This window comes from Emydura macquarii, unplaced genomic scaffold (assembly GCF_026122565.2).
Source record: "Emydura macquarii macquarii isolate MOO-44397 ecotype Brisbane River unplaced genomic scaffold, CSIRO-AGI_Emac_v2 contig_318, whole genome shotgun sequence".
Lineage (NCBI taxonomy): Eukaryota > Metazoa > Chordata > Testudines > Chelidae > Emydura > Emydura macquarii.
In genome coordinates, this window is record NW_027130455.1 from 14,826,322 (window position 1) to 14,844,863 (window position 18,542).

The 18,542-nt window shown below is 42.4% G+C and overlaps 1 protein-coding gene across 2 annotated transcripts in view; it reads left to right on the forward strand.

The window, feature by feature from the left end:
* The first annotated feature begins 637 nt into the window (after window positions 1-637).
* PRCP (prolylcarboxypeptidase) overlaps window positions 638-18,542 on the forward strand; it is a 53,677-nt gene continuing 35,772 nt past the window's right edge. For both annotated transcript variants that reach the window (XM_067569037.1, XM_067569040.1), the window contains exon 1: window positions 638-790. In XM_067569037.1, coding sequence (XP_067425138.1) covers window positions 638-790 — 153 coding nt within the window. The remainder of the gene's footprint in view (window positions 791-18,542) is intronic.

The window sequence follows — 18,542 nt, forward strand, 5'->3', positions numbered from 1 at the left end:
AACGGATACAGTCTCGCTTTCACACACCAATTACCGCACCCCAAAGCGGCCCCGCCCCGGGGAGTAAGTGGGCGGGCACTAATCACGTGATCGAAAGCGTCCTCAAAGAGCCAATCTCCGCCTCCTAACGTCAGGCGCGGTAGCCAACCCCGGCTCTTCAAAGGAAACAAGGGCTCTCCCCTGAGCCGGATCCGGCAGCCAAATCACCTCTTCGAAACACCAGAGCCAATCAGTGTTAGCCGGCCCCAGCTCTACAGCCAATCACTGCAGTCAAACCAGACAGCCAATCATTGCCCACACCCAGCAATCCAACCACATCTTGGCTTGCCCGGCCCACAGACCAATCACAAAGTACCGGGCTCGGGTAAGCCCGCCCAGTGGGGGAGACGGGTCGCCGGGGAGAGTGGTGGGGAGCCTGAGCAGAACAGCCCCGAACCCCGTCCCCTCGCGAGCCGTGGGGGCGGGGTCTGAGCTCCCCTCCCCCCCCCCCAGCGCCCTGCTCCTCCCCCCCCTCCCGCTCGTCTGGTTCCCCGCCCCCGGGATTCCCCCTCTCGGCCTCTCCCGCCCCCCATGCCGGGCCGGGCCGGGCCCGGTATAAAACGGGCGGAGCGCGCAGGCGGCGCTGCTTTCAGTCGCTATGCCGGGGCTGCTCCTGCTGCTCGGCCTGGGCAGCCTCTGCTGCTCTCAGGGGGCGCTGCCCGCCCTGCCCCGGGCCTCCCGGCGGGGCCCCCCGGGGAGAGCTCCGCCCCGCCCCGCCGTCCCCTACCAAACCCGCTACTTCCCCCAGAAGGTAAGTCCCTCCGCCCGCCCCGCCGGGGACTGCCCTGTCACCCCCTCCCCCGGGCCCCCCAGCGGGGTCCCCTCTGCTGGGCCCCGCCCTTCAATCGGTTCCCTCTGGCCCCTCCGCGGCGTGAGTGGCTGGGGGGGGGGTCTCCACTACTGGGCCCAGGCGCTCCCCCCTAGCGTGAGTGGCTGGGGGGTGTCCCCCCTTTGCTGGGCCCATCCCCCCAGCGTGAGTGTTTAGGGGGGTCTCCTCTGCCGTGCCCAACGCTTCAGTCAGCTCCTGTGGACCCTCCGTGGTGTGAGTGGCTGGGGGGGGGTCCCCTCTGCTGGGCTCACCATGAATGTCGGGGGGGGGGGTCTTCCTACTCAGTAACCTCCTTCCCAGCAGGAGGAGTGTTTGGGGGGGAGCAGCTTGCATCCCCTACACCAACCTCTCCAGGGTGCGGCATAGCTATGGGAGCTTAGCTGCATCCTCTACCTGTGTCCGTGGGCCCCCCAACCAACAGCTGTCTGGATAGGACCCCCCCCCTTTCCTGTCCATCAGCACCTGGCAGGAGGGTCTGATATCAACTGTCCCCTCCTCATGGTGCGTCTGTTAAGGGCTTTCTCTCTTACGTTTCTGAGGCTGTCTAACCTGGGCCAAGGGAGAACTCAAGCAGTTGTGAAAGAGCCTTTAAGGGTATGTCTACACTGCAATTAGACATCCCTGGCTGACCCATGTCAGCTGACTCAGGCTCATGGGGCTGGGGCAAAAGGGCTGTTTAATGGCACAATAGATGTGCCTGAGCATCTGCACTGCAATTAAACAGCCCCTTAGCCTGAGCTCTGTGGGCCTGCATCAGCTGGCATGGGCCTATCACAGGTTTTTAATTGCAGTGTAGATGTAGACATACCCTAAATGTCTTGTTGAAATATAGCCCAAATAGCTCTACTTGGAGTGGAAGCTCTTGAAGCAGGGACCATCTTTTTGTTCTGTGTTTGTGAAGTCCTAGCACAGTGGGATACTGATCCCTGGCTAGTGCTACTATGTGCTGAGGTAATACAAACAATAAACTAATAATAATGATCCATTATCCAGTGTGAGATTTTACCAGAGCTTTAAAAGAAATCCCACATGACGTAGTCGTCTTAGAATTTAGAAGTAGGTCAGTATCTGGCCGTAGTAGTGGATTTTTTTTCTTTTAAACTTCAGGACAGGAAATCATCAGTCACCAACTACTATGGTGACATCAGTCACCTGTGCGATCCTGCAGTCTTGTTGCAAATGGAAAGAATCTCTTATAAAATGCTGGATAATTGCTTTTTTCAGTAGAACTTGTACTGATGTTTTAGCATTGTGCAACTAGGCAAAAACCATCTGAATGATAATCCTATTTGAATATGGGCTCTCTCCCTTTCCGTGTATAAAGCACAATTATCTCTGAATGTTTAGTATCTAAAATTAATAAAAATTTGGGAAAACATGTTTTCTTTTTAATAACTAGCTTAATGTTACCTTTTCATTAAGGATAATATTGCCCAACCTGTAGACTCTTGCTTGGTAAGGCAAGGTTGTTATAAATTGCTCTTTTTCCTCTTGATCGTCCAGAAGATGGTGATGGGCAATGAATTAGTCATGTACACTTTAAAGTCTCATGAGGTGCTGCATGATTGTATTGTCACTTCTGTATGTGACTGCAAGAGTAATGCTAGTACTGTGCTCAGGGGTTGGAAAACTTTACATACCTATTAGCAAGAGAAGCCAATATACAAAATGAGGTTACTAACAAAGTCCAGGGGCAGTGCTCGGTGAAGGTGTCTAGTCCACTTCCTCCCTTAGCTATTGAGATTCTTGCCAAACTGTTGTGCCTGAACTATGCCCAATTGTACTGACCTCTGGATAGTAGGCATCTGTAACATTTGAAGTCACTTTAGACACATGGACTACTGGAAAGGAAAGGATGCGTCTCTCCCCCTCCTCTTCAACATCAGTGTCCTGATCCCATAGGCAGCTAATTTGGAGGAGGAGGTGGTCCACAAGTTGGTCAGGCAGCATGCCATCCCCATCCCATGTATGAGCACATGGCCTTACTGGGATGCTAGCACTGGACTTGAATCGTCTTTCTCATATATAGGAGGTAGGTGGGGAATGGGTTTAGTGAGGATTTCATGTAGCAGTAGTACTGTTTTCCTATGGATCATAATCCTATAGTCCCTGGGGATTCTCCTCGTCCAACTATCTGTCCACATAAGGGGGCACTTCCCACTCTGCAAAAGACTTTCCTTACAGCCCTTTCCAATCACATACGTGCAGATTTTTTTTAAATCTGCAAGAGGAATTTTAACTTTCTACCTGCTAACTAAAAGTCTCACAGCTCTTACCCTCAACAACATGGAAACTTTGCTAACCCTCCAATAGGCTTAATCACATGGAGAGGTAGTAAGACTGATTCTATTGCTGGTGTAACAATGAAGGCAAGCAGGGATGTGTTGCATCATAAGCACGATACTGGTATAGAGTGCTGGTGCTCAAGTAACTGAGATGAATCACAGTAATTTCATGATTCTGGTGCTGTGTAAGTATTGTTGTGTTGCCATGAATATACTTACAGTTCTACTTTTTCCTCTCCGCACCTTCATGCATCAGCTACACATTTAATTTCCTTTAAAGTTTGTTGTTGTATGCAGTTTTGTTGTGACTGTTGGTCCCAGGATATTAAAGAGACAAGTGAAGTATCTTTTACTGGACCAACTTCTACTGGTGGGAGAGGTAAACTTTCATGCTTAGACAGACCTCTTTTTAGGCATCTTCTACTATTCCAGTGTCCTGATCCCATAGAAAGGTATGGAGTTAAACTGGGGAGGAAGTCTACAGAGTGTTCAGGAAGCATGCCTTCCATAGTCTCTGCTAAAGAGTGTACACTTGAAAACTTTTGTCTCTGTCACCAACAAAAGTTCGTCCAATGAAAAGTATTACCTCACCCTCCTCGTTAGAAATTCCAGGCACTTAAAGCTTTAGGTGGCATATGCTCGGATGGTTGGAATAGGAGGTACAAGGAGCCAGAAATCCTGGATTCTATTCTCTGCTCTGCTATTGACTCCGTTACCTCAAGCAGGTTGCAGTCTTTGGGCCTGGCTACACTAAAGCGCTTACAGTGGTGCAGCTGTACCACTGTAAGCTCTCTCTGTAGCCGCTCTAAGCCAACAGAAGAGAGTGTCTACTTAACTACTCCAGCACAGGATGGGCATCGTGGGACACCTCCTGGAGGCCATTTATCACAACATAACCAAGCGCGATGTCTGCATTGACACTTCGTTGCTAAAAGTTTGGTGCAAAAAGCTCTACGCCTCTTGTCGAGGTAGTTTGTATTTTGTCACAAAATCAGGGGAGTTTGATTGGCGGGGTGTGATTGTAATGTGTACACAACCACTGTTCTGGCACAATAAGCTGACTTTGGTCAACAAAAGTCTCTAGGGTAAACCAGGTCTTAAGAATCTTTGCCCACAGATAACCCCCTTCTCAACTGCTTCCCCACCCACCTTCCTATGACTGGAGGGGTGTTAACAGGCCCCGTCACCTTGAATGGCCCCTTGTAATATGTGTTAACTACTTATGCTAAGCAATCTGTTTCATTCTGTATTTAACAGTGACACTCGAGACCTTGTCTACATGAGAATTTACTTTGATATAATCCACACCCCCGAGTGACATAAATTATACTGACCTACGTGCTGGCTGACGTGCTGTGTCAGTAGGAGAGCTTCTCCCACCGACATATCTACATATCTACCACCTCTCGTGGGAGATGGAATAATTAAGCACCAACTTCTAGTGTAGAGAGCTCAGTAAAACTTTTGTCTCTCTGCAGAGGTTGGTCAGGTATGCTAATATCCTGGGACCAACATGACTATAACAACAATGCATACAAATGGGGATAATGATATTTCACAACTGTATAGGACTGTGTTGAGGCTTAATTAATTAATTTTGGTAAAATACTTTGTATTTCTCCAGCAAAGGACATGAAAGTATTATTTTGCTTATTTTAGCTTCTGACATAAGTTCAGCATAATGACTTCTGTGTAAAAAGAGAGCACAGCAGTATGTTGTAAAACTTTTGTTGTGGGAGATGCTCTCCCACTGATGTAGCTACTGCTGCTCATTGAGCTGTTTTTTTATGTTGACAGGAGAGAGCTCTGAGAAGCATAATGCAGCTATACAAGTCCTGTTACAGTGGCACAACTGTATCAGTACAGCTGTGCCACTGTAAGCTTGTAACTGTAAACATGACATAGATATCTGTCCAAAGAAGTACTTTAAAAAGTTTGAGCAGAATTCTTTTAACAAGTGGTAAATTCCATTATCAGAGAACAGACTTGATACTTGAAACTTTAAAGACTATTTAAAGGCATGTTGCAAATGGATAACTTCAAAAGAACTACCTTGAAAAATCTCAACTTTTCATGCAGTACGTTCTAACTAATCCCTTCGGTAAGTGGTTTTGTTTTGTTTTTTTTTTTTGGGGGGGGGGGGGGAGGAGGAGGAAGGGGGAAAGTCTATTGAAAAAATTAAGTTGCAAGTGACTGTAGGGAAAGTCACTTTTGCATAGTACAGAATTGCTGTGTTTAAACTAAATTGTGTTTGACCATGAAACATATAAACACTTTATAGCACTGTTTGTTTGAAGCAGGGTTTGTATCAGAAGCTTCCCTACTGGGATTCAACTATTGCTAAATATGCTGTTTGTGCAATTGGGGAAGTATGCAGTGGAATCAGAAAGTTTAACATTAACTTCCTCTTTACCCATTTTTTTCTTAAAGTGAGATGAAGTGCAAAGAGCTTATGTCGATGGAGGCTAAAGTCCAGAATGTTGAGAAATAAGTCAAGTATTACAGAAGTTAATGTAATTCTGTGACCTTTAACTTGAGTACCTTGCTTGTTCAGTACTGTGCATATTAATGGCTGTCAACCATATTTGTTGAAAACCAAGCTTGGAATGGACTGGCACAACTATGGCCATATCCTGACAGATCTCTTTCCCTACTTCTCCTTACTGTCCTTTTTTTAATCTCGTCTTTTGTTTCTTTTGTTTTTCTTCACCTTTGCTCTCATATTTATTTTTCTGACTCATTTAGGTCTGGTTCACACAGATTTTTATGCTGGTTTTATTGTTTGGGTTAGGGATATGACTTTTCTAGTGAAATGGATAAAGTGGTACAACACCCCTGCTCTTCTGTGTGCTCTTCATATACCAATATGAAGGTGTCTTGCACCTTAATTCCCTTCCCTTAGAGGAATAAACTATACCAGCATAAGCACCCTTATACCAGTATAATTGCATCCACTAGGGGAGATGTACTGCTTTAACTATAGGTATAGTTAATGCGGTTCAATTTTTGTGTGTAGAAAAGAACTTATTCTCTTTTCTTTGGTAGTCTTGATCCCATTCCCCTGCTCACCAGAAGGCTACATATTGTTGGGAGTGTTCATTGTTGCTATCCAAGGCTGAGCTGAGTGTAATGGAGAAGGGAAGCTGGGGATGACAATCTGCAGCTTGCACCAATATATATGGATGAGCTACTTCTATACAGCCAGGGGGAAAGGTGGGTAGCTCTCAAGGAGCCATCTCCCACTTTTATTTGCAGATTAGCAGCAGTTTTGCCATGTGTTGGAGGCATGAGGGGTGGAGGATCTGGAATTGCAGCTTTCCAGACCCCTAGTGAGTCTTTACCTTCCTCTAAAACTAGTCTGGCACCTTTCCCTCTCCAGGGATCCTACATCCTAGATTGGCAATACTGGAATGTGTATTAAAGTACTATAGGCCATGCAGGAGCTTGTATCCCACACAATGATTATAAGGTAAAGGACTAGGAACATAACGCAGAAATGCAAGATACCCATAGACCTAGACCTATAAGAATAACTTAAGCAGTTAGGCTATTTGGCCTTACACTCATGCTGTGTAGGAGTAGTTGCTTAATAGGGTTTGTGACCATGGTGCCTGGACGGGCCACGCTAAGAATGCCAACTCAACGCAGACTGCAAGAAATAGGGCAGACAATCCCCCAAACTGGTGATTTTATTCTATAATTAGATTCACCAAGCCAGTAACAAAACAGCTTTAGTAATACCACCTTCAGTTAACCAGAAATCAAATACAGCCTTTGGCTCCCATCTGTGTACAGCCAAGTCTAATATCATACTTGAAGTTCTACCAATCCCAAAGGACCAGATACATTGCCCACCAGGTGTGACCTGTCCGTGCCTAGGGCAGCCACCTGAAAATGCCAAGGTCAGGGCAGGCTGTAAAAAGGGAGCAGATTCTCCCAGCACTGGTGGATGGCACTGAAGCCAGACTTCCCAACCAGCCACAAACTGTGCTTCTGAATCCCCACAGAAGCCAATATACAAATACACACAGTCCCCTTTACTGCATTTCAGCTTCTGGCTCCCAAATCAGCACTAGGTCCAGTAAAGAGACCAGTTATTTAAACTCTATGCTCTTTACTAAATAGGTTTCCTCTGACCCCAAGGGGTCAGCCACAGTATCAGTTCAATATAAGTTTGGATCTTACCTAAAATACCACGCTGCCAGCCAATCCTTTAGTAACTAAAACTAAAGGTTTATTGTAAGAGAAAGAAATAAACCATAAGATAAATGTTAAAGGGTCAAAGCAAATCAAATACATACAGATGGTTGTAAGTCCATATACATCAAATTTCTAGAAGAATTGTGGAGTTTTAGGCTTGTACAATTCCTCTGGTGTGCACCCAATCTCTGGGTGGGTCTCAGTACTTCGGTTCAGTTGCAAGTGAATTGATCCAGAGGTAGGTATGTGTCTGAAGCTGAACAGGAACAAAAGACAAAATGGATTTTGTGGCTTGACCCTATATACCCTCTGGCCTTGACCATGCTGTCTTGCGGAATGTTACAAGAACTAAAATGGAGTCCAGAGTCACATGGGCCAGTCCTGGTGCTTCATCAGGTATATCTTTGGCTTCTCCCCCTGGGCCCCTTGCACCTGGGGATGTCTGAATGGGCCATTAAGCAGGCTATTGTCCTGCAGCCATCCTGTCTGAGTCATTACTCAGACAGCAGCATTTGAAATACAGGTATAACAAATATATCTATAACTTCCATTTCACATATTACACATGAACATAAGTATTATCATCTTACTTAGCATATTACAACCTTTCTAACAGTACCTGATATGGCATATCTCACATGAATTATTATGATTTTGACAGATTGATGTTAACCCATATGTTAAAATCCCCCCAATCTACCCAGCATGACACCCCCAACGCTAGACTGGTGTAGAAAGGAGTAATCCGCTCCTGAATACACCTCAAGGGCCCCCCTTTATTCAGACAGCGTGACACCAGGTCCATGACTATTTCATATTTCACCCAAATACACGCTACAGCCAATCCTTGTTAACTAAATCTAAGATTTATTAATAAGAGAAAAAAAGACAGAGATATGGTTAAAAGATCAATATACATACAAATGTGTGTAAAATCCTTAGGTCAACTTCATAGTAGAGATGGTGAGGCTGCTGGTTTGTAAAAGACTTTCTGGAATCAATTTAGATGTTTATGGTCCAATAGGGAGTCCAGGTGTAGAATCTGTTCAAGTTCTTCCATGAGAATTTCAGGGTAAACCTGGAGACCTCGGTTTATGGCTTAGAACCTTCCCTGTTAAAGTGTGAGCATACCTTAGATGGCAAGTTCCAGCCCGGGGCTTTCCTTTAGAGTTCCCTGGCAAGCCTCTTGCCACAGCAGAACCTCGCCAGAGCAAGAATAGGCTAATCTTCTATTTCCTATGCATACACAGGTAAAGGAGTGGCATTCAGTCACATAAGGCAATTAGCTGATACCTCATTGTGGCATACATAATTAAGTTGAAGACGATATAGATTAATAATATTAGTTTCCTGCACTATATTACATTTTTATCTTACGGTTAACTGAACCATCTGTATGCATAATATAAGGCACCAAAGACATCAAAGGGAATTAGCCTCTGCAATCTGATTTCTGTTACTACAAATAAATGAGTTAATGATTGCTGATCTAGTACATTTCTGTGAAATTCACATACAGGTAGATTGTCTTGATTACATTTCAATGCCTCTTGTTAAGTTGTTATGGATCATACCCAAGTTGGCTATTCTGTCAGTACCACGGAGTTAGCACAAGTAAAGTAAATTAATAGTGGTCTTAAATCACAAGATGTGATTATAACAAAACAAGCAAAACAAAGTCTTATGACAAGTGCTGAAATTAAGGAAAACTGCTGATAGGTAACAGCAAGAAGGCTGTTTGTACCAGTTTAGAGTATTTTTTGGAAAACATCAGCAGATGTCCCACTGCAGGTAGCTCTAATAACCCAACTAATGTATATGCTAATGAGCTTAAACTAATTAATATACTAATCTCTAGGATAAAGACACCCCAACATTATGAAGGTGGGGAAGTTAAGATATGGTGTTGGAGGGAGGAGCTACTTGTACGTATGCGAGAACATCAGGGCCTATAAAATTTGGTTTTAGTACAAATGTAACAGTTGAACTGATGATCCAGAATGCCACATGTGTCCAGTATGACTGAGATGATGTTACTCTGAGAACTTTTTAAACTTTTGCAATTCCTAATGAGTATCTTTGTATAGTATTTAATAACTTTTTTACAGTTTTTTGAGCAAAAGAGCTAATAAGATGTCTATCAGAATTTTATTTTGTACATAGTGCTTCTGGGGGATTTGATGCATATATCTGATAGGCCCTGTTTTCCCCCCATCACTTTCTGATTCCATCTTTCTCAGATTTAAGCCTGTATTCAACAGCTTGTACTGCTGTAACACATTATTTAAAACTTAAATTGTTTTCCAGCATTGGTCTGAAACATCAGGGCCTATACATTCTATCAAGATTGTGAGACTACTATCTTTAGCAAGGGATTTATATTTTCAAACTAGTGCATGTAAATTGTGTGACAGTTTTCAAAATGTGCTCTTTTTGCATGCAAGCTGCTTCAAGCGCTAATGCATGCATTCTATAAAATGTATACACAAGCCATCCAGTACACGTGTAATTGGTAGTGCTCTAAAACACAAATGTTTGTGTCCATAAAGTTGCATGTGCATAAAAGAGAGTGCCCATAGACACGAAAATATGTTTGTCAATGGGAGCAGTTCAAGTAACTCTGCCCAATTAGATCAGATGCCTTCAGTACCATAGTCTACATTACAGTCAGAAATGCTGCTAAACCTAGAAGAGCTGGGGAAAGAGAGACCTTGAGGTCAGAATTGCAAAATAGGGAGGAAAGAGAGGAAAAAAAAGGTGGGACAACTGGGAAAGAGAAGGCAAAGTATTCCTCCTGAGAAAGTTCTTTCTGTCAGTCACAGGAGTTGCACTGCCTCCAAGAGATGCCTCAGGAACTCCCACCCATTCACGCTTAATGTGTTCCTTTCCCCAGCTAGAATCTGGATTATGATTCATTGTCAAGTCTTCACATTCACCAGTGGAAGCCTATGTATTCTGGGACCACCACCATGGGGTGCTGGGATATGATGGTGCTGAGTATGGTTAAATGATCAGAAAACGAGCACAGTGTCACAGCGTGACTGGCTGTTTAAAGGGTAATGTATCCAGTCCCAGCTGTGGCTTTTGGACTTCTGTGTAAGCATTTTAGCTCTGAAGCCTTGTCTGCACTAGGAAATTTTGCTTTTTCTATGATCTTTTGGGGAGGGAGACTGGGACGGAAGGGTGTTAAACATGTTTGTTTTTATTACAATGGTGCCTAGAGGCCCAAAGTTAGATCAGGGCCCCATTGAGCTAGGCATTGTACACCTAGTAAGAGAGTGTCCCTGACCCAAAGAATATAATATGAGTTGGTTTTGTTATTTAAATTAGAAATTTCTATCTTTGCATGTGCCTGCACTAGGAAATTTCTACTAAAATTTCCCACCAGTGGAGCTGAAGTGGAGGGAAACTTGAATAAAATTTTTCTAAGTTTAGGCACAGCTCAAGACAGGTTTTCTATATATATATATTTTAAGCTATACTATACTTAACCCTAAAATGCCCTGTAAAAGAAATCATTGTGGGGAGAGAAGTAGGAAAACAGCCATTAAAAGGGTGTGATGCTTAATAGGTGTTGCCTATAAATTGCGTGTTTGAATTGTATGTGACAGAGAGTAGTGTATGTATTAATCCTTCAAACTATTTGTTTGAAAGGTAGCTGAAAACATCTTTTACTTCCCCTCCCCCCATCTTACTGTGACTAAAGGTTTGAACTCTTCTGTCAGATCTGGATCTTACTACAGTCACTCCTGCCTTTGTGTCTTCCAGACTGGATTGTTGTAGTGCTGTCTGTGTGACTGCATTTGAAGCTCATTTGTTCAAAATGTGAATACCTATTACATGGTACTGGCCACAAAGACTGTGTTACACCAATTCCTTGAGAACTGAATTGGCTTCCTAATCGTTTCTGGGTACAAAGTATGGACTCAATCTATCAAGCCCTATATGACTTGAGAGACTGTCCCTCTTCTTATGTAGCGCTAAATCTAACAGTTTCTTGACCTTCATGTGTACTGTATTCACAAGAAGGGCGTTTATAATTATGAAGGATATTTTTTTTTAACTTAACCCCAACTCTGGACTTCTCAATGCACTGTGATATTTTTGTGTGGATTAGTGTCTGCCTTGTTTTTAAACAGAGCTGTACAGTATAACGTGGCACTAATGTAGCACTTTTTATCCATAGGTCTCAAACCACTTTACCTCCATTTTAGAGCTGATAAAACTGAAGCACAGAAGCAAAGTCTGGGCAAAACAATGAATTGATGTAGGTTGTTCTTAAATCATACTCTCTTGAGATTAATACTTTAAATTCCAAATTATTATGGTGCAATATTTAATTGATGCTACTGATGGCATCTCAGTTGAGAACAATGAAGTTGGAACTCTTTTTCATCACTGACAACAATACAGTACAATAACTTTGTAATTTTTTTGATGAAAGGAAAAAACAGTGAAACACCCACTTAGTGCTAATTAAAAATAGTGTCATTGGTTAAAAAAGAAGTGATAATTCGTGGCAGTGACAAACACACTGTTGATTATATGTTTGTCATCAAGTAGTATCGCAGTATTTGGCAACAGCTCTGCTGTGATTACATAATGGATTTAAACCAGGAGCTATAAGTGAGACACGAGCTATAAGCAAAAACAAGAGGCCTCATTCAACAGATAGGCAAGTGCGGAAGTACTTGTTACAACTTGTCAGTGACTTTTTTATTTTTATGCACTCTTTATCTATGGGTCACAATGCAGACATCAACTTTTCAAAGTAAGCAGGAAACACTTCATTTCCTCACAACTTGCAGCTCTTCCTTCAAGGGTGCAGTTAATAGAGTAGCTACAAAAGGCAGCAATAATCATCACTACCTCTTTGAAAATAAACACTTCCTCTTTCATGCACCACCCATTGTAATCATTAACAAACTATAATAAGCAGAGGGTGAAAATTGTGGATGAACAGTGTCTTGATTAAAGAAAGTGTCAAAGACTAAACAAATGGAACTTTGAAGTAGGAAGAGGCCTTTCTTGCATGAACTCCACATCTGAATAAGATTCACCACTGATATAAATCAGAATAGTTCTATTGAAGTCATTTGGATTTACACCACTTGAGGATCTGGCCCTCTGTTTAACAGGTCAAACTAAAACCTTGGATCTGAATTCCTTTGATGGTAGGGGTTCAGACCCTCTGATGCCAGCTGTTGAAAGTGATATTTGACATCAACATGTTCTACATTTAATTCATTATCCAATTCAGAAGGATCAAGACCATACATCTGTTTGAGAGCATGTTTGTGATGAGGCGTCATTGCCTGTAATGTAGATGATTTGTAGCACATCCCAAATTGACAAGAAGTTAGAGACCACATAATGCCCTTGAGTTTGCTTCACAGCCTGAAGGAATACAAAATGAAATGAGAGATGGAATGTAACGGAAACAATGTTTGTTCTGCCTGATATTTTTTCTTTCCCCTCTACCTTCCTTTGTTTACCTATTTAGCTGCTCCCCTCCCAATAAAACCCTACCCAAAAAATTAAACCGGGGGTGGGGGGGAGAGTGGCATTAATAGCATGTTTGTAAAACCATCTTTCTTCACTCTGCTTGTTTGTTATATTCCTTCCTCGATCTTTTGTTTATCTGTTTAAATTGTAAATTCTGCAGGGCTGGAGATTCTCATTCTGTTCGTGTAATGCCTAACAGCGTTGGGCCCCTGATCCCAGCTGGCTCTTAGCCTATATCATGATACAAATAATGAAAAATTTACTGTCTCTTAGTATTCGGGACAAACATTATCCTAGCTATGCAGGGATTTAATCACTTGAAATACCTTTATTAGCCTGCTGTTCTCTGCACTCTTGTGAAAACGAAGGGCTGGTTTACACTACACCTTTAGGTAGACGGAAGGTAGCTTATGTTGACTTAATGATGTCAATGTCTACATTACAGCCTTCCTCCCATCAACGCAAGTGCCGTACTACACCAACATAACTCCACCTCCGTGAGAGAGGTAAGGTTTATGTCAGTGTAGTTAGGGCATGCAGTGTTGTGTAGAGGCTATGTCCCTTCCTTTGGCTGTTCGCTGTCTTGTCAATTTCACGGCAGGAGCTGTTTGAAATTGACAAGAAAGCAGGGTAGCTAAAGCCCAACTGCCCCTGCTCATCTGGAGAGCTGGAGAGCTTCCACTCATGGGGGGGAGCTGGGGTGGGAAGCTCGGGTGGCTCGAGGGGCAGCCTGCCAGGTGCTTGTGGGACAGCCGGGCTCCCATCAGGGAACTGCCAGGGGAGCTGGGAGACTGGGCTTTCAGCTCCCTCCAGTGCCCCTCTTGGTCTGTGGAAGTCCTCCTGGATGGGCACACCACCGACGCAAGAAAGTTGACTTACATTTCTAGTGTAGACATACCCGAACTCTTTCTTCTAAAACTTTGACCTGTACATTTAACACGCACTCCCCCACCCTTATCCTGGCACTAAATTACTGTATTCGGCAAATGCTGCTCCACCCGTTGATTAATGCCACTCCCAGACTGCAACTATCCAATCATCTTTGTGTTATCACAACATGAATTTAATCTCGAGGTTAAAATGGACCACTTTGGAATCTATAGCTGATTTTCAGATAAAAGAATAGTTAAGCTTTTTAAGACATCACTTTTGGTTTTTTTTAAAAAAAAAAAAAGACCAAGCAGGATCCTAAGGGGTTTAGGAGTATAAGTTCTATTGAGGTTATCATTTCAGAATGCTAATTTTGTAAAACAACCATATTTTTCCCCTAAATGATTTTAACATGAAAAAATACTTTTTTTTTTCCCGCTTTTTAAATTACTCCATGGAGGCAGTCATATTCTCCAAAGTTAGGACAGTTTAGTTCAAGGAGAAGTTAATTCTGCATAGAAATCATTGGGGAAAACATTGCCTGAGTGTCTGCTGTGTACGTATGGATACCAGAAAATGTAGCAGTGCAGATCTTGGGGGGCTTTTGTTTTTTAAAACCGAGGCCTCAGAGATTGCCAGAGTTAGGGTTGCCAACCATCTGTAAATTTACAGACAGTCAGTTAAAAAAAAAAAAAAAATGTACAATTTTAACACTGTCTGTAAATAAGTGAAAATGTCTGTGAAATTGGGTAGCAATAAAACATATTATATTTTGACATTGATTGTCATAGTTCAGAATCCCTTCTTGTAACATAAAACTACACTGATCATGACTTTATCAATTTCCTGTTTTCTATTATTGCACATGCCCAAAGAATCCAGCTGATCAATTAACTGCAGCTAAACAATTGCATAATTCTGAATTCCTGTGTACAGAATATCGTGAGTGAGTACATGCTTTTGTGACATTATTGTATTGTATATGGTATTTTTAGTGATGTCAGTAAAAAGTTTACCATGTCAGTAAAAAAAATTAACTTGCAGATCTTCATATCAGTACAAACTAAAATGTAAAGTTGGCAACCCTCCAGCTATCTTACCTTGGTCTCTGTGGGAAAGTGTTTCCAAGTCTACATTTTGCTTTTGGCATTTCCTGTCACAGGGGACCAAGTCTAGTGTCCCAAATGTTCTGGCTCTCTCTCCCGTCTTGAGCTGCTGTTGTCTCTTCTAGGGCTTTCATGTAGCAGTGTAGAGCACTGCTGCAGCACTGCCAGCATGGCAGCTGGTGGTCTTTGATGTTGTATGGTTCTATGACTAATTTGAACTTAAATTGCAGCAAGGCGGTTTAGATTGGACATAAGAGAAAAACTTCCTAACTGTCAGGGTAGGTAAGCACTGGAAAAAATTGCCTACAGAAGTTGTGGAATCTCCATCACTGGACGTTTTTATGAACAAGTTAGACAAATACTTGTCAGGAATGGTCTAGCTATTTCGTAGTCTTGCCTTGAGTGCTTCAGGGGACTGGACTAGATGACCTCTCGAGGTCCCTCTCAGTCCTACACTTCTGGTTCTGAAAGATTAGGCTGCTAGACAGACCCAGCAACCATTTAATACTGATGTACCTATTATTTCTAAAGTCCTCCCTAAAGAAATTGGGATTCTGGGCCTAAAAGTTGTGTTGTGGAAAACCCCAGTGTCTGAGGTCTTTAAGAACAGATTAGTCAAACACCTTTCAGTGACAGTCTAGGTATACTTAATCCTGCCTCAGCATAGAGGGGTGGACTATATGACATCTAGAGCTCCCTTCCAGTTCTATGTTTCCATGATTGCACAAAATACCTGTTCTGGGATTATATAATAAAAGCTTCCTCGTGATGCTAAGTGGCTAACTTAATGGGTATATGTGAATCTGCCATTTAAAGGTCAGGAGATTCAGGTTTTATGGGAGTGACCGTATTTCAGTCTAGTTGTGTATTCATAAAGAATGGGTGGCCCAGTCACACGTGAAACTGTCTAGTTGAAAAGAAGTGTTTTGCTACAAGCTAAAACTTCTTTTTGGACCCATGTTTGTTAGGCCTAGTTTATGAAACTCTAGCAAAACCTGAATATGTATTATACAGCATATTTTCATCATGTCTTATTCAAAAGCAAAGTTCAATTAAAAAAGATGCATTTAGGGTCAATATTTCTTTTTCCTGATTTGTTTTAAAATTGAGACTATGTAGTGTGTATTACTATCTACCGCTGTTATTTAACAATGCTTAGAAGTCCCAAGTACCTCCCAAAACAAACAAATACACATCCCTGCACATGGCTTACATCTTTCACCAAACATGTCACCTCAAGGGTGATAAGACCATAGGGGTGGGGTACCAGTTCACTTTCCTCATTCAAATCCATCCCTGAGACTATCTCGTCTTCTGTGACTCTCACAACATGAGTGTATATTATCCCTAACATTAGCTACTTAGAAAAATACTGGTGATTGAACAACCAAAATGGGGGCAAATCTAATCTTCACCTCATTTGTCCCTGCTGTTTTGTCGTGTCTAATATAAGATTGTAAGCTGTTTGGGGCAGGGACTGTATTTTTTCCCCTGTTGTGAGGTGCCTAGTGCATCTCTGAGCCATGCAGAATAATCCTCCTCGAGTGATCCCGCTCAGACCCAGATAAGTATTTTTTTTTTTCTTCTCCTCATAGAAGCACTTTGCTGGGGCCGTATTATTTATTTTATTTCAGACAGAATGCCCTGATTTAAAGTGGCACTGAACTGAACAGAAAGGAAAACTGCTCTTGTATTGGGATAGTGCTTTACAGCAGTTTTACACTTGTTTGGTTCTCTGCCACACAAATCTGTCCATTGCTTGAAGAATGATGTGATGGGGGGGTGCAGTGAAGAGAGTGGGAAGGCATGTCTACACTACAATAAAACACCTGTGGCTTGTGTCAGCTGTCTTGGCCTTGCCGCGGTTTGGGGGGGGGGGGGGAGAGGCAGGCTCAGGCTGTGGGACTATAAAATTGCTGTGTATGTGTTTGGGCTCAGGCTGGTGTCTACACTCTAGGACTCCATGAGGGTGTTTTATTGCAGACTAGACACTCCCATCATGATCTTACTGTGATTTCCACAGGTTTTTTCTTAAATAATTAAAACCCAAATTTATTCTGACACTGCCTTACATGGCATGGTTATCTGGGCTTTTAATCAGAAGCCCAATGCTGTTTCAAAGGAAGGGGAAATTGTGCAACCAAGAATGTCTTTCACTTCCCCAAGCCTTTCACTGTGTTCTCCTTTAAATTGTAACTGTTTGTTTTGATTTTATATAAAAATAGCCCTGCATTATGTTCTGCTCACTGGGTGACTTGTTTTTAACAGGGGCTAAGGTGAATAGCAGAGTTTCCTCTGGGTGGTCTGAGTATTTTTCAGCCTGTTGTTTTCCAGGGAGTTTGTCTAAACTGTGTGATGAGGACAATAGCAGAGTTCCTCTCCAGGATTTCCCTTTTGAGTGTTTCTAATCACAAGAGACAAATGGGTGCTAGAAGTGGGTGATTTTATTTAAACAATAGCCGTCTATTCAGAACAAGGCTACAAAATAAAACAAGCCCTAGTGAAACAAGTGAAAGTATAACAACTCACTCTTATCCCACTGAAACACTAGAGAAGAAGACACATTGCAGCCAGCTTACAATGGTACAGTCACAGTTGAAGAGGCGCTTCCACTATGAGTCCCTGTTCTCAGGCATTTACAATTTTCTGAAAAAATTAGGTTGTAAATTCCAGTGTCTCTCCTGTGTTAAAGTAACCACTGGAGTAAGTGAATACTAGTCCCTGCCATGTGATAAGATATTAACCCTGACATGGGTCAAAAAGCTGGGCCAGGAAGTAAAGTCTTATCTTAACAGCACTCATTTATGTCATGCTATTACAGACTGATTTCCTTTTGGCACTTCGTGAAATGATTTAATTTCCTAATCCAACCTTTGAAAATTAATTTAAGATCTAAAATAACACTCTGGATTATCATTACTGTCATAAAGACCGGCAGAACTACGCTCTGACACATTAGGAGGCCAGCCTTCTAGAGTCTGTTTTTAAAAACATTGAAGCTGAGAGAGGGGAGGAAATTGACCACTAAAGATACAACTAATTTTTTTCAACCAAAAAATGGAAGGCAAATTCAGTTATTTATTATAAACAAATATTTTGCACTTATTTAGCACTTTAACACGTCTAATTGCCCTCGAGTATTTCAAAGTTATTGGAAAAGTGCATGATCCAGTGCAGTAAGAGATGGAAATATTTCCCAGTTCACCCCTTCTGTTCTTGTTTAAACAGATCATAGTTGGAATTTTGCTATATTATTTAAGCTGGAGCATCTTCTACAAGTATCGGCATTCTAAAAAGAATGCAACAAACACCCATTGAACAGAAAATTGGTGCACAAGTTGAAGCCCACTAGCTTAAAATGGGAAAATGAACTCAAAAAGCAAAGTTTCAATATTGCCAGCTCTTGTGATTTCATCATGTCTCTAGCAATTTTGAGTGTCTTTTTACCTGTTTCATAAAGATGTGTTCACAGGTGGCCAACTCATGAATTCTCCCTTATTCAACATGGCCACCATCTCATATTATTACCAATGGGTCACCACTTCCCTAAAGTCGATCTGCATTTGGAAGTGAGGCTGCCCCTTATAAAGCTGGCTGTCCCTTCCCACAGTTTGGCAGCCACTTTGCCCATGAGCATAGCTTCAGTCTATGGTTCAGGGGGCAGAGCAGGACTCCAGGACAATGAGGAGCAGCCAGCAGAGACTCTGA